Here is a 24053-nt window from a genome sequence, read left to right on the forward strand (position 1 = left end):
CCAGAATCCCCAGCTATCATTTGGACTACACCATGTGCTCTGTTTGACAAACCCCGTGATAGTCTTCAAGCTCTGTGATTGGATCCTTTTTGCATAATTTGCACACAACCGTGCTCTTATCGACGCTTCCATCCGTCCGTTTTTTAAAACAACATTTCCCACTGTTGTTCACTGTGGTTTGTTGTTGTCTGAAGTCATGAACGTTAGTTGGTGCTCCAGTATAATCGGTACGCCTGAAACTCATCCAGTGAGAAACGTTCCGCGGTGCAAAAATAAGTGCGATTAAAATGCGTTAATTTTTTTAACGCGTTAATTTTTGTGTAATTAATTAATCTTAATTAACGCGTTAAAGTCCCGGCCCTAATATATATATATGGAATTGTGTATATATATATATATATATATATATATATATATATATATATATATATATATATATATATATATATATATATATATATATACACACAATTCCAAAGCTGGTAAGGACTCTTTCAAATTTAGCAATAATAGTCTGAAGAAAAGGACTGATAACAGAGATTTGCTCTAATATGTATTCAGTATGATAGGCTCTGTCTTAACCCCAAATAATAAAACACAAAAGTCTTCATTCTGTCAGATGCAAAAGTCTTCATTATGTAATAAAACACAAAAGTCTTCATTCTGTCAGATGCAAAAGTCTTCATTCTGTAATAAAACACAAAAGTCTTCATTCTGTCAGATGCAAAAGTCTTCATTCTGTCAGATGCAATGCAAATCACCGTTTGTCACATGTAAAAACTCTGCAAATCACCGTTTGTCACATGTAAAAACTCGCGAATGCGCAATGCATATTTTGTCACATGTAAAAACTTGCGAATGGTTCAGACGGTCTAGATGTCAATTTTGTCCTACTTGGATTGCCGTCCGGCGTTGTCCAATATGGCGGACCATCTCGCACATGCGCACAGCAGATCGGGCAGAGCTGCAGATCGGGTAGTGACAGTCAGTACCAGATATGTTCGGGCTACCAGATATGTTCGGGTGTATTTCCGTCGCATCCGTCATCCGTCATATTCGTCATATTTTACGGCAACTCAAGAGGGCCATCACGGTCAAATTCCGAACATTTAAACATAGCCGACACTTCATTCTTTACTTTGTCCGTTATTATATGTAGAAGATTATACCTTTTCTCCGTCATGTTGTTTCCTTAGCAACAACTTCAAACAGGCATAGCCTACACTTCATTCTTTACTTTGTCCGTTATTATATGTAGAAGATATTAATTTTTTCTCCGTCATGTTGTTTCCATAGCAACAACTTCAAACAATAACAACTAACCGCTAGCCGCAAAGCTAGCATCACAGCCACTGCTCCGTTTTCGGAGACTTTGCACACGTTTTTCACAAACATTTTCACACGCTAGGAGTACTTCCACTAGCTTCGTCTTGATCTGTAGATGTGATTTGATGTGTCGTGTGTCCCCCAACTCCTCTCCAAATTTCAGATATTTAATAAAATACTCAGGGGAGTTTCCTGAATTTTCATGCCCAAAACTAAGCACTAGGCCCTGGGTAAATTAAGAGGCTGATCTCGGGCACTTTTGTCCACTTTCCCTGGTGGTCGAAACTCAAGCCAGACATCCCTGGAATCGTCTCAGAGAGTAGATGATCAGTGGGGCCTTGTTTTTACTGAATTATGTGTTTTTTTATGGAGAATTCAAATATGAGCTTATTTTTAGGATTTTCGGAGACTTTGCACACGTTTTCACAAACATTTTCACGCTAGTATATAGAGTATGGGAGTACTTCCATTCGCTTCGCCTTGATCTGTAGATGTGATTTGATGTGTCGTGTGTCTCCCAACTCCTCTCCAAAGTTCAGATACTATATAAAAATACTAAAAGGTAAATAAAACATTAAACATAATGACAAAATAACAACCTGAAATATATGTATTCTATCTACACATTTCGTAATTATCTAATCTAGTGGCCTTATAAAAGTGTTGGCTAAAGTAACGCAGAATATATATATTTTTTTAATTGTAAATAATTATAAACATTATTTATGTACACAAGTACATGGGACCCCACCATAGCACCCCACACATAACAAGCTGTCCCGAGTTCCTCCGGCTGCAGTTCCGCAGACGGCCGGTGTGTGGCAGCAGAGCGCTGGGAGCAGAGGGAGGTGAGTATATGACGGATATGACGGATGCCGGATGCGACGGAAATACACCCGAACATATCTGGTAGCCCGAACATATCTGGTACTGACACCGGGCTCGGATTTCCAAGTATGCTGGAGATTGGAACAGTAGGCTACTTCGGCGGCACTCGATGACGTAGTATGCTTGAAATAGTGGCTCTGCAGCAGCTTTACTCGCGATTGAGAAACACCCGGGGTCTCGTTCTTTTCTTTGGGAGCTGCTCTTGTAGGAAGGTAGATTATGGTACAAAATGCGAGAGCGTATATAAAACCTGATGTGAGCACTTGCAGAAAAAAAATCTGAGCTTGTGTGCATACATTTACACTTGTATAAAATATCCACGTATCTGTGAACCAAATTTGAAGTCACAGAAGAAAAAATAAAGTTTTGTAGCTTGTAGAAAAATATGAACTTAGTGATGAAATGTTCACTTATATATTTTCCATTACAACTGCAACTTGGTTAATACAACCTCTCAAATCAGTCATTACAACTTCACGAATCTGCTCTGTGGCAGTATAAATCGACGAATCTGCGGCCTTGACTTTTGCTACACTTCTTGCAATGAAAGTGTCGCAAAAGTAATTTTCACCTAGATGTGGGGGGAGGGAAGGGGCGGAGCTATCAGTTATCAATCTAAGGCTGAAGTCGAATAGTCCATTTAGCTTAGGAACCTTCCTAACGGAGTGAAATGACCCGGAAGTCCCTCAGTGGCAGCCATGATAAGTGCCGTTCGAATTCTCTCAAATGGGGGTACGCGGACCCCTAGGGGTACGTTGGGGTACTGCAGGGGGTACGTGAGATTTAAAAAATAAATAAATAAGTTAATTAAAAAAATACCATGCATGATTACTAAAATAATCTTAGTACAATAAGTTAAATAGAAAACACAATTTTATATAAAATATTCCTAGAACCTCATAAACATGTAAAATTGGTGTATTGTATTTTATAGTTTTGCATAATATATCATTTTGTTCATTGGTTTGTTAAACAGATATTACTTCAGTTGAAAAACTCCTTTGAAAAATCAGTTTACATTTTTTTTCTTTTTTCATGCATAAAATTGATTTTTAGACAGAATAAACTTTTTTCAGAATTAAGGTCCCATGGAGGTCCTCCGGAAAGGGAGGGACTTCGCCTCTCTATTTCTGGGCTGCAGGCTGCAGTCGAATAGTCCACAAATCAGCTCCTAAATTCTAACCCTATCGTCTATTCCTTGACCTCTGAGAGAAACGTCAAGGGGTTAAGGGATAGTGAATGGGAGAATTCAAAAGGATTTAGGAGAAGAGACTGCTGCGGTACTTTAGAGAATCCGACTGCACTTTCACTATCCGACGTGTTTATGATGCGCCAGCGGACGTCATTTTGTGCGTCTGCTGCTGTGGGGAAACTATGGAAACTAGGGTTGCGGTTGGATAATCCAAAAATCAGCTCCTATCGTCTATTCCTTAACCTGAGTGAAACGTCACGGGGTTAAGGGATAGTCGATAGGAGAATTCAAAAGGATTTAGGAGAAGAGACTGTGGTACTTCAGAGAATCCGACTGCACTTTCACCATCCGACGTGTTTATGATGCGCCAGCGGATGTCATAAATGTGCGTCTGCTGCTGTGGGGAAACTATGGAAACTACAGTTTTCTATACAGCGGACTACAACATGGATGTTTAATAAGAACGAGGGACTACTGTAAACTCAGAGACTCTGCACCGTGCTCTGATGCTGTTGTTTTATGCTTTATGAACGTGGACAACAGAGAAACATATTCTTCATGACCAAAGTTGGAATTGAAATAAAAAAGGAAAGTGAAACTTATGCTCGTCACCCTCTCCCTCTGGTCCACATTAATACAAATTATCCCAATATGTATGATTGTATGAACTAAAGATCTTAAAATACAAATGTATTTATTATAAACGTTAGTCCTTAACATCTATCACTGTGTATATCACCATTCAAACATCTTTTAAAAGTTTAACAAACCCCAAACAGCTCAGTAGACTGTGAGATGTTGACTTTATTTGATCATTTCAGTAAAAACTAACGTTCATATTTCTCTTTTTTATTATAATACTGATGAACGTTCAAAACAAAGCACTTTGGCAACTTACCACATACGTTTTAAAATGCTTAATAAGCACCGTAACTTTCAAGATATAATTTCTCGGTCATAATCGGTTGTTTCCGTGAACGGCCGACTGTTGTGTCACGGCAAATGCTGCGGCTGCAAGGCATTGTGGGGCAGCATTTTCTCCTCTCCTTTCGGTTAGGGAGGTCCAGTGGTTCCTAAGCTAAAGGAGGTTACAAAAAAGGAAGTTTGAAACCTCCTTTCCTATCATCCAGAGCCGTATACGGCTCTGCTATCATCTAGAGATTTCGAGCGGCACTTATCATGGCTGCCACTGAGGGACTTCCGGGTCATTTCACTCCGTTAGGAAGGTTCCTAAACTAAATGGACTATTCGACTTCAGCCTCCAGTTTTCTATACAACGGACTACATGGATGTTTAATAAGAACGAGGGACTACTGTAAACTCATCTAGAGACTCTGCACCGTGCTCTGATGCTGTTGCTTTATGCTTTATGAACGTGGACAACAGAGAAGCATATTATTCATGACCAAAGTTGGAATTGAAATAAAAAAGGAAAGTTAAACTTATGCTCGTCACCCTCTCCCTCCGGTCCACATTAATACAAATGATCCCAATACGTATGATTGTATGAAAAGATCTTAAAATAAATACAAATGTATTTATTATAAACGTTAGTCCTTAACACCTATCACTGTGTACATCACCATTCAAACATCTTTTTAAAAGTTGAACAAACCCCACACGGCTCAGTGAAATGTTGACTTTATTTGATAATTTCAGTAAAAACTAACGTTCATATTTCTCTTTTTGATTATAATACTGATGATCGTTCAAAACAAAGCACTTTGGCAACTTACCACATACGTTTTAAAATGCTTAAAAAGCACCGTAACTTTCATGATATCATTTCTCGGTCATAATCGTTTGTTTCCGTGAACGGCCGACTGTTGTGTGACGGCAAATGCTGTGATAGGGAAATTGTAGTAGTGCCGTTTGGCCACCACGAATTTGTTCCTCAGAGTCCGGCGCACTTCCTGGGGGCCCGCTGCTATACAACACCACGAAGAAGAAGCAGCAGCAAATATAATCGGTAACATAACATTCTAAAATGGAGGAAGCTGGCTTGATTACGCGCATGTTTTGACTATTTCCTAGCAAAAATCGTTTTGCATATATTTGTATACACTCGTGAAACAAACAAGACGACGGTTGTGTGTCTTAAACCGGTTGTGTTTTCAGGAAGTTAACGAGGAGTGTATTCTATCGGTGCTCGGCTGAGAGCTAGCTCGAGAACAAAACAACAGGTAAGCTACGGTTTTTTGCTAGCATTGCATGTATTAAAACGAATCAATCAATGCCCAATATCACAAATGTTACATTTGTCTCAGTGGTCTTCACAGTTTGTACAGAATATCAGAGAGAGAGAGAGAGAGAGAGAGAGAGAGAGAGAGAGAGATCGACGAGAGAGAGAAGAAGAGAGAGATAGAGAGTAGATGAGAGAGAGTAGCAGAGTAGAGGATAGGAGAAGACTCTATCTAGTATGCCGACGATCTCTCTCCTCTCTCGCTCCTCTCTATCTCTCGCTCTCTCTCTCTCTCTCTCTCTCTCTCTCTCTCTCTCCTCTCGTCTTCTCTCTCTCTCTCTCTCTCTCCCGTCTGGGCTCTCTCTCTCTCTATCTCTGCCGCTCTCTCTCGTCCTCTCGTCTCTCCTCTCCGCTACTCGTTCTCGCTCTCTAGCTCTGCTCTCTTCTTCCTTCTTTCTCTTACCTCTTCTGTCCCTTCCTCTAGCTCTAACCAAAATGACTAGTCTTATTGGGTCCTGTACTTAAGTAAAAATAAAAAAAGAAGTCGAAAACTCTGCTGCAAGTGTAAATTCTGTATTGAAAATGTTACTTAAGTGAAAATACAAAAATATAAGCATCAAAGTATGATGTTTGTCAATTTAAAAGATAATTTTGTGTGTGTGTGACAAGAGCTATACTCAGAGCTCTGCTGCCTTGGCTACAATCTTTCATCGTTGCTGTTGTATGATATAGTAAGAAATAAGATATAAAATCAGTGTAAAATAAGCAGCAAGAGCAAAGCATAAAGTGGGATAAAATAATGCAGATATATATATATATATATATAGTAATCCCAACAGGCCACCTTGTTTATGGTTTGATTCAGTTTTACATTACATTTATTTGATAACTTCAGTTAACTTTGAAGATTCCGAACACTACAAAATATAATCAAGACATATTTTATCATGTATTATAGTAGAAATAGTTTGAGTAGTTTTTAGTAGAAATATCCCTTACAATAAAGGCAGTATAGTATGCCCGTATGTCATCTCCAATAAATGGCTTCAACCATCCTTTAAACTCAGGGTTTGATTCCCACTCCTTTCTGTACTTTTATGAATACAGTTTAGACTGTGACATGATGACCTACGTGGATGTTTAGCTTGTCACAGAGAGGCACACACACAGTGGACGAGGTGATTAAGTGACTGAAGCTGTCTCGACGAGGGAGAGTGTGGCTGTCTCCTCTCTGCTCTGACTGCAGCTGAGCTGCTGCGGGAGGCAACTGTGAGTCTGCGCGCCTGTCAGTACTATGGGAGGGCTGAGGGGCTCACGGCAGCTCGTTAACTGCAGAACAATACGTGAGTCTCCAAACACCAGAAAAGTCCCTAATAACACCATTACAAGTCGTTAGATCAGTCGTTAGTCGCTTTTGACAAAAAGAAGTAGCCGGAGGGTTTGGAAAGCCGCCAAATATAACGTCAAAGTCGCCAAGTTGGCAACACTGGTCTGTGTGACTTCTTAAATCGTTTGTTTACGTCCCTCACTTCCGTTTCGCTTCTGATTCACTAGCTGAACAGCCAATCAGAGTGATTGCTTGGTCCGACTGCCTGACCCGATTCAACATGTTGAATCGGCCATGCATCGGGTCAGGCAGTCCAAATAAGGCGTGTCACGGCATACGGTGAGGGGTACACCAACCTGACTACGGCGCCGCAAATGCCCGACAGCCTCTGACGGCCTCTGACTCCCAAAATCGGGTTGGTGTGTCAGGGCCTTTACTGTACTGGTTACTTTGCAGCCCGGACATTTCCCCAAAAACACATTTTAGACGAGATCGCAACACAGAAGTACCTTTCAAATCCGATCATTATTAAAACCTTCTAAATAAGTGGTCGCCAACCAGTCGATCGACCGGTCGATCGCGAGTGTGGTGCGGGTAGATCGCGGACCGTTAAAAAAAAAAAAGTAACAAAATAAATACAAATAAAATTAAAATAATAATATTTGAAAAATAGGTTTTTAGGTGTAAACCTATCATCGACGTATATTTGAGACACCTCAATAATATAATACATTAACCGTGCTTTACGTGAACCTCATCCTGACTAGGGTTGGGAACCGAAACTCGGTTCCAGATGAGAACCGATAAGAAAATGCCGGGTACCGGGTACCCGTACAAAATACACCTTTTCGGTTCTGCTTAACGGTTCCTAAACGCGGTAGACCCTGTATTCCAGCGGGTCCGTCTGTACCGCGGCGACCCGGTGGAATACAGGGCGGACCTGGAGAATCACAGAACGGCCGGTCGTCAGCGGGCCGTTGACGGCCGGCTCGGTACACTGATGGCCGGCACCGCCCTTAATTTTTTTAAACGGCATCATGTAAGTTGCGCTGACAGGCGACAGAGGTCCACAGTTGCCCCGCAGCGAGGCTCCCCCCGCCCTCCCGTAGACAGTTCACGAGCTCAGTCACTTCATAACACCAAAGATGGGTCGCGGTAAACGCTCTGAAGTGAGGCTCCACTACACTAAAAAATAAAAAGACAATTGGGCACAGTGTTAATAGCTTGCCACAGGCATAGCTCAGTTAAAATAAAGCACAGCTATTGTGCAATACATTTGTATTGCATGTATATTTTTTATTTGTAACAATTTCAGTTAAAGCTGAAAAGAATAAAGATATTTTTGTTATCTAAACGTTTGACCTCTTTCTTTTACAATTTTGGAATCGAAACGGGGAATCGATAAGAACCGGAATTGATAAGCAGAACCGGAATCGGAATCGGAATCGATAAATTTCAAACGATACCCATCCCTAATCCTGACACAAGAGAGGACGGCAGGACTGCAATTTCCCGTGTTCAGTGAATGCAACAGAGGCAAGTCACCAGACCAATCAGAGAGTTGCATGGAAATACACGTGTGCTTGTTCTAGGGCTGCACGATATTGAAAAAAACTGACATTGCGGTTTTTTGTTCCCCTGCGATTATATATTGCGGTTTTTTTAACCTGGTAAGCCCCAAGGTCCCGGTGGGTACTTTACTTTTTTTTTTTCACGACACTGTGTCTCAGGGGATCTTAATATTTAAGAACCTATTAATGTGTTATACCAGATTAACGGGAATAATCTCAGCTAACTGACGATACAAACAATTTTTACCAAAACATAACACAAGTCTCATAAGAAGCATCTAAATGACCCCTGAGCGAAAAATGCTAACGGACTTTGGCACAGAACTCAAGATAAAAGTACCCTTATTACTTATCGTAGCTGCACATACAAGATATCCGATTAAAGCTGAGGTTCCACAGATTATTTAGGTATATAGTATCATCTCTCTCCCCCGTCTGTGTGCGAGGGGGCGGGGCAGTTTACACACACACAGCTGCTACATGCAGCGGAGCACACTGCGGAGATGGCGGAGAGAACGCGCTTCGAGGTGTGGTTAAACTTTACCTGTCTCGATGTGGAGAATACTTGTTACCATAAGTGCAATAAGAGTTTAGCAGGTAAGCACGAGCAATTTGTCTAAACATTTAGCAAAAGTGCACCGCATGCAGACGGAGGAATGTACCGGGTTCGACTGTCTCTCTAGTAGCTCTGTAGCCCCATCCACGAGTAACGTTTCCACGTCAGGTGTTATGTATGCTAGCAGCAACACACGGAGTTAACTACATGATACAAACATGGGTTAATGATTAGAGGTAACTGAGTTATTTAGTTTGTTAAAATTTCAGCTATTCTGTTTACAGTCTGTCATCAGATTATTTAATACGATTTGTTAAAGGCTCAGGGCAATCTCGATGACAAAGGTCAATGTTCCCCCCCCCTGTGAGCCAGCCGCGAGCATGGTCGGCGCGTCTTTATTACGTCATCACAACAACACGTTAGGTTACCAACGTAAACCTGTTCTGACATTCGGTGATATTTTTTCGGTGCTAAAACCCTTTCGGCCAAAAGCCGAAAGGGCCTTTTTAACCATTTTCGGCCGATAATTTTCGGTGGCCGAATATTCGGTGCATCCCTAGTTATAACAAAGGTTTTCATTCACTAATTTCTGCAGCTCTGGAACAAAATCATCTTTGCTGTAAATCTTTTTTGTTGCAAGGCACAATTTCACCCATGCTTTTTTTCTTTTCAGAAAACATGTCTGACTCTCCATGTGAGTCTGTTCCCTCCACAAGTGAAAGTCCCAACAAGGAGACACAATTGAAAGACAGCTGTGACCCTCTCAGTTTAATAAAAAACGCTGTGGTGGTCTTGACCCGACTCCCTGACTATAAGATCAGCGCTCTGCGACCACCGACGCCACAGCAGTTCTACAGTGAAGACGACTCCTGCAGTAGCTCTGACTCTGATATGCTGTGGGAACAAGACGATGATTCTAGTGATTCTGATTTCTCACTCTCAAACAACAAACGGAAAACTCAAAAAAAGAACTCCAGCAGAAACGACAATGGTAATTATTGCCACCTACATAAACACATATTTTAAATGGGCCTTTTCCAGGACATTTCTCTGAAAATGCTGTGACCAGCCATTCATATCTTAAAATCCTTCTAGCTCGTTGGTTTTAATTTACACATTTTTGTTTGTCACTGTTTCAGAACAAGCCCCTATAATAGTATCATCGGCTTTTGCGCATTGCTCCACTGAAACCACCAAGGTCCGTCCTAACTTGCCAGAAAAAGAGGTCGCAGTGGGCATGATGATCCTGGCCAAGAGGAAGACGATGAAATGGCAACGGGGAAAAATAGTGGATATCGTAACAAAGGGTAAGAAATTAGATTTTCAAGGAGCGAAATGTGCTCACACATAACACCCAGGTCTTTAATAATAGAGATATGCGGATTATTTGAAGATGGCTTTTATGAAGTGCTTATCCATAGTGAGTGTAATACTTATAGTACATTACGGTTGGCACGCAGACAGGAGTACCACCACAAGAGCAAAGCAATGAACTGAACAAAACGCAAAAAAATATATAAACGCAACACTTTTGTTTTTGTTCCCATTTTTCATGAGATGAACTCAAAGATCTAAAATCAATCAATCAATCAATCAATGTTTATTTATATAGCCCAATATCACAAATGTTTCACTTGTCTCAGTGGACTTCACAGTTTGTACAGAATATCAGTATGACAATACGACACCCTCTGTCCTTAGTCACATCGTACAAGGAAAAACTTCCGGAGAAAACCCACAGTTTAAAGGGAAAAATGGGAGAAACCTCAGGGAGAGCAACAGAGGAGGGATCCCTCTCCCAGGACGGACAGATGTGCAATAGATGCCGTGTGTAAATTGAAAAGATAATACATTTGCAACATAGGTAGTCCAAATGTTTGGAAATGCATGTGTCTTTAATAAGAAGATGAATCCACGAGGATATCCATCCAGGACCACAGCCACGACTCAAGATCCAGGGCTCGCGATCCAGGACACAGGACCGCAGGATCATCCATGACTCCGGATCCCGGCGTATATAGACACCAAAAAGAAAGACATTTGGGGAAGCTGGGTTAATCGGAACATGAGAGTACACAGGTATAGACAGAGAGAAGGAAGAAGTAAGATGTCCCCCGACAAACTAAGCCTATCAGCAAAACTAGGGGCTGAATCTAATCAGCCCTAACTATAAGCTTTATCAAAAAGGAAGGTCTTAAGCGCACTCTTAAAAACGGATAGGGTGTCTGCCGCCCGAACACAAACTGGAAGCTGATTCCACAAATGTGGAGCTTGATAAGAAAAGGCTCTGGCTCCCATTGTACTTTTAGAGACTCTAGGAACAACCAACAACCCTGCATTCTTGGAACGCAATGCCCTAATAGGACAGTAGGGTATAATGAGTTCTTTAAGGTAAGATGGCGCCTGCCCATTAAGGGCTTTGTAGGCGAGAAGAAGAATTTTAAATTCTATCCTGTGTTCTTTAGGGAGCCAGTGTAAGGCAGCCAGAACAGGAGTAATGTGGTCCCTTTTCCTAACTCTGGTTAGTACACGAGCTGCAGCATTTTGAATCAGCTGAAGCAACTTGACTGACTTCTTGGAACACCCTGATAATAAAGAGTTACAATAATCCAGCCTTGAAGTAACAAATGCATGGACTAGTTTCTCTGCATCGTTTTGAGGCAAGATATGCCTGATTTTTGCAATGTTACGTAGATGGAAATAGGTGGTCCTTGAAATTGATTTTATGTGGGCGTTAAAGGATAAATCCTGATCAAATATAACACCAAGATTCCTTACAGTCTCACTGGAGGCCAAATTAATGCCATCCATAGTTAGTATATCTTTAGATAATTTGTTTCGTAGATTCTTCGGGCCAAGTACAATAAATTCAGTTTTGGTCGTGTTTAACATAAAAAAATGTAAGATCATCCACGTTTTTAAGTCCTTGAGGCAGTCTTGAATTTTATTTAGATGATTAATTTCATCAGGCTTGATTGATAAATATAGTTGAGTATCATCCACATAACAATGAAAGTTTACAGAATGATTCCTTATAATATTGCCTAACGGAAGCATATATAATGTGAACAAAATAGGTCCGAGCACTGAGCCCTGTGGCACTCCATGGCTAACTTTGGTTTGCGTGGAAGATTTATCGTTGACACGTACAAACTGAGAGCGTTCAGATAGATAGGACCTAAACCAGCCTAAAGCAGTTCCCTGTATGCCAACTAAGTGCTCTAGTCTTTGCAATAGGATATCATGGTCGATAGTATCAAATGCAGCACTGAGATCGAGCAAAACAAGAATAGAGACAAGTCCCTTGTCTGAGGCTATTAGAATGTCATTTGTGACTTTAACCAGAGCTGTCTCTGTGCTATGATGTGTTCTAAAGCCAGACTGAAAATCTTCAAATAAATCATTGTTTTTTAAGTAATCACACAGCTGTTTTGCGACTGCTTTCTCAAGAATTTTTGAGAGGAACGGAAGATTAGAAATAGGTCTATAGTTGGCTAAAACCTCTGGATCGAGGTTGTGCTTTTTAAGAAGCGGTTTTATCACTGCTACTTTGAATGATTGTGGAACATAGCCTGATAATAAAGACATATTCATAATATTTAATAAAGAAGTACTAATTAATGGAAAAACTTCCTTCAACAACTTAGTTGGAATTGGGTCTAACATGCACGTTCATGGTTTAGAAGAGAGAATCATTGAATTTAATTGTTCAAGGTTTATGGCTGAAAAGCATTCTAGTTTACTATCTAGTGTAATATTAGAACTTGCGTTTCCGGGAGCTGTTGATAACACTATACTGGTTAAAGGCAAGAGGTCATTAATTTTGTTTCTAAGAGTACATAAAATCATTACTACTGAGTGCTATGGGAATAGAAGGCTCAATCGAGCTATGGCTCTCTGTCAGCCTGGCTACACTGCTGAAAATAAATCTTGCATTATTCTTATTCTCATCTATTAATGAAGAGTAGTAGGCTGCTCTCGCTTTACGCAGTGCTTTCTTATATTCATTGAGAGTAATATGCCAAATTAAACGAGATTCTTCAAGTTTAGTGGAACGCCATATCCTTTCAAGTTGTCTCGACTTTTGCTTTATTTTGCGGGTTTCGGCATTATGCCATGGAGCTAATCTATGTTGTTTTATTTTCTTCTTTTTCAAAGGAGCAACAGAGTCTAATTTTATTCGCAGCGCATCTATAGCACTATCAACAACATGATCAATTTGGGGTGGTGTACATTTTGTATAAGTTTCCTCCCTTACATGCTATCGAGTTAAGTATTGGTGGAATCTCTTCCTTAAATTTGGCTATAGCACTAACAGATAGGTTTCTGCTGCAGGAGCTTTTGACTAATGCTTTGTAGTCTAGAAACAGTACTTCAAAAGTTACTAAGACATGGTCGGATAAAGCAGGATTATGCGGTTCGCCTAATAGTTGCTCAATTTCAATACCATAAGTCAGAACAAGGTCGAGAGTGTGATTTATATTAGTGGGTTGGTTTATTTACACTCGGACAAAAACCAACAGAATCTAATATAGAGTTAAATGCAACAGTAAGGCTATTGTTATTATCGTCAACATGAATATTAAAGTCACCTACGATAATTACTTTATCTGTTTTAAGTACCAAAGTTGATCAAAACTGAGAATTCTGATAAGAATTCTGAATAAGGACCTGGTGCACGGTACACTGTAACAAATAAGATTGGCTGCAAAGTTTTCCAGGTCGGATGCGTAAGACTAAAAACGAGGCAAAGTAGGTATAATTTAATTTTGGTTTAGTATTGATAAGTAAACTTGAGTCAAAGATTGCTGCAACTCCACCTCCTCGGCCCGTGCCTCGGGCAATATGAGTATTGATATGGCTGGGTGGAGTGGCCTCATTTATGCTGACATATTCTTCATGTCTCAACCAAGTTTCAGTGAGACAGCATATATCAATATTATAATCTGATATTAAATCATTTACCAATATTGCTTTAGATGCTAGAGATCTTATGTTTAAGAGACCACATTTAATCTTCCTGTTTTGTTGCACTGTAGTAGTTGTTACATTTACTTTTATTAGGTTATTATGTATGACACCTCTATTAGGTTTTACCTTAAATTGTCCTTGGGTAGACACACATACCGCTAATATTGGGTATTTTATTGGGTTCGGGATTCCTATGGATGACTGCCTAGGAGAGAGCGCAGAGAAGCGTGTAAGACTGCGACTCCGCCTCCTGGTCTCAACTCCAGTTTGTCATGGATTAAGTCCACAATGCCCTGAAATGTTTGCCGAAATGAGATTTGCACCTTCCAAAGTAGGATGAATGCCGTCTCTCTTAATCAGACCAGGTTTTCCCCAGAAGGCTATCCAATTATTTACGAAGCCCACATTGTTTGCTGGGCACCACCAAGACAACCAGCGCTGAAATGATGACATGCGGCTATACATGTCATCATTGATCAGATTGGGGAGGGGACCAGAGAAGATTACGGTGTCCGACATTATTTTAGCATAACTACACACTAAAACAATTTCTATATACACAAAATAACCATTTCTCTCAAATATTGTTCACAAATCTGAAAAAATCTGTGATAGTGAGCACTTCTCCTTTGCCGAGATAATCCATCCCACCTCACAGGTGTGGCATATCAAGATGCTGATTAGACAGCATGATTATTGCACAGGTGTGCCTTTGGCTGGCCACAATAAAAGGCCACTCTGAAACGTGCATTTTTGCTTTATTGGGGGGGGGTCTGAAAACCAGTCAGTATCTGGTGTGAGGGGTAGGGTTAGGGTTGGGGTTAGGGTAATGTTGTGAATCGAGTGGCCCATGGTGGTGGTGGGGTTATGGTATGGGCAGGCGTATGTTATGGACGACGAACACAGGCCACTCGATTCACAACATTACCCTAACCCTACCCCTCACACCAGATACTGACTGGTTTTCGGACCCCCCCCAGACCCCCCAATAAAGCAAAAATGCACGTTTCAGAGTGGCCTTTTATTGTGGCCAGCCTAAGGCACACCTGTGCAATAATTATGCTGTCTAATCAGCATCGTGATATGCCACACCTGTGAGGTGGGATGGATTATCTCGGCAAAGGAGAAGTGCTCACTATCACAGATTTTTTCAGATTTGTGAACAATATTTGAGAGAAATGGTTATTTTGTGTATATAGAAATTGTTTTAGATCTTTGAGTTCATCTCATGAAAAATGGGAGCAAAAACAAAAGTGTTGCATTTATATTTTTGTTCAGTGTACTTTTGTGAGTGGAGGCAGCAGCAAAATGCATTTTAGCCACCTGAAAGATCAATATCAGTTTAAATGTAGCTATATTTTTGACCGCTTTACCTGGACGTATACAGCCCTTTCCAACAGGAAGCTATAGTTGTTATCTGTGCTCTCTTGACAGCCACTAGGCTCCATTGACAAAACCATACATTTAACAAGCAGTTCGTTTTTTGTGTTATTGTGTGACTTTGGTAAATCCGAAGGGACCCTTTCAGAACACCAAAGTTACACATTAATACTAACCGATCTAGGCAGCGGTAGAGCAGAAACTCTTGTATTTTATTTGAAGAACACTGTAGACGGGGGAAACAATGACTGTAGTGATTTCATTCTTGGACTGTCTTTGTTTACAGAAGATGGGCGGTTGAAGTACAAAGTTTGTTTTGAACAGAAGGGGAGAAGCCTGGTGTCCGGCCACCACATTGCCTTTGACACCATACCCGATCTGGAGCAGCTGTATGTCGGGGCCCGTGTGGTGGTCCGGTTTCCAGATCACAAGTTCCGGCCCGGAGTTTTGTCAGAGCTCCCCAGCAGAAAGAACCGCCTGAGGTGTGTGGTTTTATACCCATGTCCATGTCCCACCACTAAGCCTGTTCCAATAATTACGTTATCAATTCATGGACATAACCTCGTATTATATTTTATCATTTTCTTTCAACTTCCAATTCTGATATCTGGATATTCATAAGAATTAGACATTTATTGCTCTGCCAAAGTAAGTAGTTGTTTAAATGAAATATAATATTGTTTAATTCTTGAACAATCTATCGTCCAACAAAAGTAGTGACATGACACGCCTACTCCTCACAGAAAATCGAAATGCTTTAGTATATGTTTGATGTTAAACCAATTTTTTCTTTTCCAGGTTCTTGGTTTTCATAGATGATCACACGCCGCTCTATCTTGGTTTACCTTCATTTCACCTGGTGTGCAGACCATGTAAGTCTTGCTGTTTTCACACTCTTTTATTCGATTTTTCTTTTATTTGGGGCAATGTGTCGTGGGAGAATAGCATCTATTAAGCACTATCAAAAGAGTACCTTGTTTATTATGCATACTGACCATCTTTTTTGGATGAAATACCAACTAGGGGTATTCTGTTTTTGGGAAAAGTTCTAAATATAAAAATATACATATTGTTTGCTTTATTTTGTAAACAAAGCATAACATAATTTGACCAATACTGATGTCCATATCAAGTACACATGGTTCCTTCACAACACTTGACTACACAAGTGCACATGCTCGTCCGATAATTAATTTAGAATGCAACAAAAGTATTGTGCAAAAACATCACAGTGAGCATATTCATTAAAAGTGACATGGCCACAGTTGCATGCATTTGAAGCATGGCTGCATAAAGAATATTGGCACCTATTGAGATGCAGTTATAACTAGCACTAACTAAACCATACGCTTCCTTAATAAGAGTGATTCATTGTTTTCCTTACAGTGGATGATATTTTAGAGGACATTCCCGACGACCCTCACAAGGCCTTCATGGCGCGGTACCTGAAGGACTGGCCGTACCCACATTTAACGCAGTTCAAGGCTGGACAGATGCTCAATGTGCAGTTAAATGGAGTCTATCAGAGGAGTGAGGTGCAGGCGGTCGACTGCAGTGTGATGCAGGTCCTATTTCAGGTCAGCACCATTCACAAAGCTGCGTTTTTTTTAACTATTGTTATTAATCGACACATATTTTTTTTATTTCTATGAAATAATGTATTTTTCTTTGTCACTGTCAGGATACTCAAGTAAGGGAGTGGATCCATCGAGGCTCCATCCGACTTCAACACATGGCTAGATTTTTGGACATAAATACAGTGGAAGAGCAAGATTATGATTCTGATTAAAAACCCAAAGACACAGGAATAATTATAATGTGGATCGGACGAGCCCCCCATTAGTTACAAGCTGGCTCCTTCTTGCAACAAAAGTTAAGGTCACAAATAACAAAATGGAAACTGAGGAGGGCTGGTTTGGTGCACGGGGCAGCGAGAGAGCAGGGGACTCATCTGCAGCGCTCTTTACCAGGCTGGAGCCACAGGGGGGCCTCATCTCTCCTGATTACAGGACCCAACATCGTCTCCAGGTTCTCTGCAAGAAAAAACTAAAACACAGCACCATACAATGGACAACCACAGGGTTGTCACAACCCTAAAAGAATAATTGCTATTATTTAATGCTGGTATATTCTACTCACGCATGGCAACTATTCTTTTAAAAAAAAAAAAATTAAAACAAATAAGTGCAAAAACGGAATAATAGTACATTTCCTTTTGTCCAGAAATGTTGCAACTCTGGTGTACTGAATGTACTATTTTGAGTACATTTTAATGTATATAATACATTAGAAAATAGCCGTTCTGCATAATAAGTGATTTTACTATTGGTTCTTTCAGTATACTTTGATGCTTATACTTTTGTATTTTCACTTAAGTAACATTTTCAATACAGAATTTATACTTGCAGCAGAGCAATGTTCAACTTTTGAAGCTTCTGAAGCTTTCGGTGGAAGCGTCAGCCAATCAAATCATATGCCAGTACAAGCTCTAGCCAATCAAACTGCTGCTTGTGTGTCAGGGGCGGGAGATTCATGTGATTGGTTGTTGGTCGAGCTTCCCACACGCCCAGCTCCAAGCTTTTTTGAAGCTGTAGTGTGGACGGGCCATAAACGTAAACGTTAGAGCTCAGCCAAGTTATTCGTTTTAATACAAGACAGTAAATGAGTTTTTGTTAATTCATTATTTGAAGCAATATTTGTTGTAACGTATTGAAAAGGTGAGATGTTCGCAGGTGTTGATAAATTCCAGCGAAATAGGGAATAACATTGTTCTTAATCCTTCAGTTGTATGATTTCTTTCTTTATTTAGGGACTTCAACAACAGTAATTCCTACGAGTCAAAATGTACATAAACTTATTCAAAATGTGTTCAACTGATTAATGTTTACATTTAAAGATAAGCATAAACACTTTTTGTCCCGATATTGTATGGGTGAAGGTACACTCTGAACAGATGAGTTTGAGGCTATGATGAAAGATTTTCTGATTTCCAATATGGAGTTTGTTACATTGTTGTTGAACCTAAACATCCAGCAGATTTTTAGAGAACCCTAGAACAGTCAGTGACTCTTTATTCATTGACATCTTTGTTATATTCTTTGTTTTGCTCATGTAGTGCTTTCATTTTCTCAACATTTTAGAAGTTGCATATGTTTTTTTGCTTTCTTTTGTTTTATTTAAAAATGTTAGGTTGAAAATATGTACATTGTATACTAGCTTGACTCAGCTTCCAATTCAGAGATTAATAAAAAATAATCTTCAACTTTGTTTTTTGTTCCCTTTGTGTGCCTGATTGTCTGACATATCACTTATTCTAGCTACTGTGCAGCTACCTCCACATATTTGCGACATATTTTATGACATTTTAAGGGAGGCAAATGTGGCTGAGTAGAAAGGCGTAACAAAATGCCAACATGCTTGACAGAAGAGCTGTAACAAAACACTCAAACAAGTAAAAAAGGAGTGGAGAGAGAAAATAAAGAGTTCTATTTAAACACTAAAAGATCATTTGCTTGTTGAAATAATCGTAAACCGCAAGAAATCTCCAACTGTATGACCAGGCGTATTAATATGGGTCTGCAAAGTGTTACGCCCCACCCTTAAAATGGCCCGATGGGGCTAACAAAATTCCACCACTGACCCAAATAGAACACGAAAGACACCTTTTAAAATCATCGAATCCATAGGATTTATTATAACCAACACATCAAATGTTTAAGTAGGCATCCTAGGATGAGAGGCAGAAACACAGCAGTCCCCACACCAGAGGCCTCTCTCTTCTAGCAGTAGCGTGGGGTGGGGAAAAATGTAGGGGAAGCCAATGTTTTTGGGTCGGGGGGGGGTGGTCAATAACGTAACCAGATGAGTGATTACAGCGCCCGGTAACATTTTACACACATTTGTATCATACAGATGCAGGACTTGTACACGCCTGTTATCTAAGCGACAGGTCCGCATGCACTCTCCAGCTGAAACTCTCTCGTCTTATTAATTAAGCATTTTCTTATTAATTTAAGCATTTTCTTATTAATTTATGCCAACCTCCCCCCACCAATGCAATACCAGCCGCTCAATGCGCAGTGCAGATTCGGTAATTAATAAATAAGAAGCATTCATTCACAAACTAAATCAGGAGACCTTTAAAGTTTTACGTTCACATCAAAGTATCAGTATGCGTTGTGTTGATAATGGACGAGACCCGCCGAGTCAGCGTAAAGTTGAGACGATCTCTGTTTAATGTCTGAATCTGATAACAGATAAAATGATCAGTTTTACATACATTTCCCTCAGTGACTCCTCTCATTGATTGGAACGTTTACAAAAAGGGAAGAGGAAACGTGAGGGACACAATATATACAAAAAGTAAAATCACAAAGAAAGGAAATGAAAGTCCTCACAACAATAAACTCCTGAGCACAGCTCTCCGACCTTGCCAGGTATTTAACATTCAATAAAATGAAGAACACAGAATACAATAATATAAAACACAGAATGTGTGTGATTATACAAAATTAAATTAAATAAACCCCACTGCATATTTACATCTGTTACACTAACACACACTGCAAGTGCAGCAACAGTCCTCGTCTCTGTAATTAGTTCAGTCCGTAGTCCAAAAGTAACACAAAAATATAAACAATCTCATCTATTCAGGTGATCGGGCCCTATATGGCATGCTATCTGCGGTGCTGATTTTCGGATAGCAGCACCCTGTGCTAATTAAACAACTGCAATAAAACAACTACTTCAGACTGAACACCTGCAGCTAAATCCAGGCAAGCAATGCACAATAACCAACAGAACCACATCAGAAATTGCACACATAGCTACACGGGCAGTTCAGGCAACAGGTATGCACAGAGAGAAAGGGGTGTGCATTTCACTCACCCTATTTGAAGAGGAAGGCCATTCTCCTGTCTTTCATGGTAGCGAAGTGGTCAATAACAATGTCATAGAACTTCCCAGCGGCCTTTAGGTCCTCCACAACAACAGAGTCAATGGATATTGTGGCTAGGTTGACAAGTCTGTCCTGTCCACACGTGTTCCTCAGATACGTTTTGATCCTTTTTAGACAGGAAAAGGAGCGCTCTGCTGATGTGCTGGTGGCTGGTATCGTGAGCATGAGCTGGAGCAGCTTGTAGACCTCGGAGAGTGTTCCCTGTAGGTCATCCTCAATAAGAAGCTGTATCAGCTCTCCTGGTGGCTTGTGAGACAACCTGTTGTTGTACAGCGTGTGCAGCTCATTCCTTAACTTCTGCTCATCAAAGAATGGATACGTGTTGATCAGCTGAGCCAGCTCACTGCTGGGAAATGCATCAGGGTTGCAGAACGATGTGAATGATGTGTGTTCCAGTATCCGAAAAAAAGTGCAGGTGCTCCATATCTGCAAATCTTTGGGTCATGTGCAACACTATGCCGTCAACAATCTGGAAGTAAAGACGCCGGAAAGACACAACCGTTTCCTCGTCTCCTTCTTGGTGCTGGTTAAACCCTTGCTCCAGGTCGTCCCAGCCGCGGGCGACGTCGTTTACGTCGGGGCACAGGATCGCCGACTGCTTTGACCGTGTCATCGTAAATGCGACTGAACTGTCTCATCTGTTCTTGTGGCTTTGAGAGCGCTGAGAGTGCTCATGATCCGATCCTGGCATTTTTTTATGTCCGCCGTCTTGCTTTGCAGAACCTGGAAGAGTGGTTCTGTGAGGCCGAAAATGGACTGAAAGACCCCGAGCAGGGAAGGTGAAGTCAAAAATCCTCAAGTTTTTGCTTCAAGGAAGCACTCTGTGCAATGGTCTCTTTGTCCCATCCCGGCTCTGTCATTATCCTGTCAAAAGCGATACAGAGCGACCCGCGTCCTTCATGGATGGCGTGTACTGCGCGGCTTTTAAAATTCCACCTCACAGCAGAACCCCCTGGTACACGCACAGCTCGATCAACTTCAGACAGTAGTGCTGATCTCTTACATGAACGTGAGAGAAAAAATTGTGGAAGGCATCGAGATTGGCAAAAAACAGTTTGGCTGCTTGGATGTTGTTTGTGCCTTGTGCTAAAACCAAATTAATTTGTGAGCATAGCAGTGGATGAATAGCGCATTGGGGCAGTGTGCTTTCACTAAAGCCTGAACGCCACCGTGCTGTCCACTCATGCAGCTTGCTCCGTCATAAGTCTGACAAATCAGTTTGTTTGTTGGGCTGTAGTTCCCGATGGCTCTCATGACAACTGATGTTACAGCTTTTGCATCTCTTTCTAAGCTGACATCAAAAAAGCCGAGGAAACGTTCACACACACTGCCTTTTTCATTCACATATCTGATTATGATAGTGAGTTGGCACTTATTGGAGATGTCTGATGTGTCATCCACTTGTACAGCAATGAAAGGAGAAATGTGTATTTCTTTATCAGTCTCATCCTGGATACAACGAGCTATATGCTCTCAATTATGTCATTTTGTATGGTGTTTGACATACCACTGAAGACTGTTGACGATCCCAAGTGCTCCGCGAGTGCAGTGTCAAACTCTGCAAATGCACGTACCAGCTCTACAAAATTGCCCCTGTTAGAGCTGCCAGCGGCCTCATTGTGTCCCCTGAATGCTTGCTCTTGACGTGCAAGGTACAGGGCAGCAATGATGAGTTTCCTCAGAATATCCCGGTTCTTTTTTACTTGTTCGTTGTGCTTCTTTGTGCTAATGGTTCTTGCTACATCCAGAGCCTCGTCAATCCTGACGCGTCCAAAAAGCTTTAATTTCACAGCACAATCTATATGATTTTTAGATTTACCGTCCCTCTCAATTGCCCGTGACAGGTTGGCAAGGTCGATGAATCCTGAAGTTGCCCAAGGATTGTTCAGGGAGCACGAACCCTTGTCAAAAAGAAGACATGGCCAGCAAAATAGACGCTGAAGTTTAGCGCTTCCAGTTAGCCACTCCGTGCGGACATAATTGTCCTCATTGAACGTCCGATTAGATCCCTTATTCCTCTGTGTACACAGCTCGAGTGTGGGCGTTGTCCTGTCATCTGCTTTAATTTTTAGTTGCTGCTGTAGCGGAAGTTTAGTGAAGTTATGCTTAATTAAGTACGCCAAATCTCCACCCTCCATAATGCTTCATTTGCTTGATCATTTCTAACGGCGGTGATGACAGTTACAGTATTCAAATTGATGTTGATGTGATTGGATGGCAGTGTCCAATCAAATCGCCAGCCGCCAGCCGCCCCTGAAGGGAAGCTAGAGGCGGCTGGCTTCCCCTGGCATGGCCCTGACCAATCACAGGTTGGCAGGGGCATCACGTGGGCCTCATCTGATTGGTTAATCCCTCAATTTTTTTTCACCAAGGGAAGCTAGATTCTGCTGGCCTCCTCTCGCAACAGTGAATGCAATCTACTGTTTCACCATGACATCTAGAGGGGCGCTGTTTCACTCTTTGTAAAATACTCAATGAGAATGGGGGAGAGACGGAGAGACGGTCCGGCAGGAACACACAGGAAAGTAGAATTACAGAAACAAAACAAAGTGTTTTTATTTATTTATTTAAGTTATAACTACAATCCGAAAAAACAGGGGAAGCCTGGCTTCCCTTGGCCTCCGGGAGAAAACGCCACTGTCTTCTAGTGAAGTTACGTATTGCGCCGAGGCTTCGGAGCGTGTGTCGAGTAATCCCGAAGCTTTTTGTGAAGCATGTATCGAGGCTTGTATCGTTTTGGGCCAGTGACGTCATCGATAACAAACGAAGCCTCGCTGCCTGTCGATACCACGTGACTGCTTCACGAAGCGATTCAGATCGGTTGAACCGTTGAACCACAACGCTCATAATACCAATGGATGTATAATAAGAACCATATTACCCCTCCTGTACCCGGGTCCGCTGGTGACACGATGGAATTAAAAGAGCTCAGACCCTCACTTATATAGAGGTCGGAACATGTCCTACGTATAAATGGATACAAGCATAAATAAATGTAGGAATAAAAACATGAATAAGTAAATGAATAAATATCGTCCAGTGTTTTCAGGGGGATTTAGTGTGTGTGCTGTGGCTCAGTTGGAAAGCAGTTGACTCACGACCGCAGGGTCCCTGGTTCAACGACTGAACAATACGTATTTGTTGTTGTTTATAAAAGCTACAGCTAAATGAGACAATGTAGTTAATAAATGTATTCTTTTATATGGTTTAGCCTTTCTCAGGCTACAACATGGTTAAGTTTATGAATATTATTAAGGAATACAAATCCCTCTTTGCAATGTTTACCAGCATCCTTAGGCTTTTCAATCACAATTGTTCAACTGGAATAAAAACAATATTGTTAACATGAAAATATGATTTTATGTTCGTTGTTTAGAGTTATTCTAAGGCTTTACTCATTGGGAACTCGGTATGAGATAGAGCACACTGTTGAGATGTCCAATCTGCCTGTTTTACACACTTTGACCAACAGGGGGTTTGTGTTCAAATGAAGCCCATGATAAAGCCTCATGAGATGAACCCTTTTGCGAACCAATTGTCTGGAAAGCTTCAAAGCTTCATAAGGCTTCATTTCGCCATCACTACTCTCTTCTGCTGCTGCACTGGAGCTTTTAAGCACTTCCTTCTCCAGGTGCACCTCGTCTGAACCTCGTTACAGCAATGCAGCACACCTGGATAGAGGAACCAAAGGGAAAGAGAAACA

At 41.0% G+C, this 24053-nt stretch overlaps 1 protein-coding gene across 9 annotated transcripts; it reads left to right on the forward strand.

Annotated features, from left to right (window-relative positions):
- Positions 1–5115: 5115 nt before the first annotated feature.
- Positions 5116–18660, forward strand: LOC117542685 (histone-lysine N-methyltransferase SETDB1-B-like). 9 transcript variants are annotated; one of them, XM_034210505.1, is made up of 10 exons: positions 5140–5375; positions 5525–5589; positions 6696–6857; positions 8322–8451; positions 9716–10033; positions 10182–10349; positions 15680–15875; positions 16192–16265; positions 16780–16970; positions 17075–18660. In XM_034210505.1, exons 5-10 carry the CDS (start codon positions 9721–9723, stop codon positions 17180–17182), a joined length of 1050 nt encoding a protein of 349 aa, XP_034066396.1. In that variant the 5' UTR covers positions 5140–5375; positions 5525–5589; positions 6696–6857; positions 8322–8451; positions 9716–9720; the 3' UTR covers positions 17183–18660. The 9 variants fall into 9 exon arrangements, with proteins under 9 accessions (XP_034066390.1, XP_034066391.1, XP_034066396.1 ...); XM_034210499.1 differs by lacking the exon at positions 8322–8451 and having other exon boundaries at positions 5116–5375; positions 6696–6931; XM_034210500.1 differs by lacking the exon at positions 8322–8451 and having other exon boundaries at positions 5116–5375; positions 6733–6931.
- The last annotated feature ends 5393 nt before the right edge of the window (positions 18661–24053 follow it).

This window comes from Gymnodraco acuticeps, unplaced genomic scaffold (assembly GCF_902827175.1).
Source record: "Gymnodraco acuticeps unplaced genomic scaffold, fGymAcu1.1, whole genome shotgun sequence".
NCBI lineage: Eukaryota > Metazoa > Chordata > Actinopteri > Perciformes > Bathydraconidae > Gymnodraco > Gymnodraco acuticeps.

What these genes read in the sequence shown, in the direction of transcription:
- LOC117542685 (XM_034210499.1), top strand. Translation starts at nt 6,883, where the DNA reads ATGGGAGGGCTGAGGGGCTCACGGCAGCTCGTTAACTGCAGAACAATA. An exon ending in AGTGGATATCGTAACAAAGG is followed by an intron (nt 10,350 to 15,679) that starts GTAAGAAATTAG and finishes CTTTGTTTACAG; the next exon opens with AAGATGGGCGGTTGAAGTAC. An exon ending in TGATGCAGGTCCTATTTCAG is followed by an intron (nt 16,971 to 17,074) that starts GTCAGCACCATT and finishes TGTCACTGTCAG; the next exon opens with GATACTCAAGTAAGGGAGTG.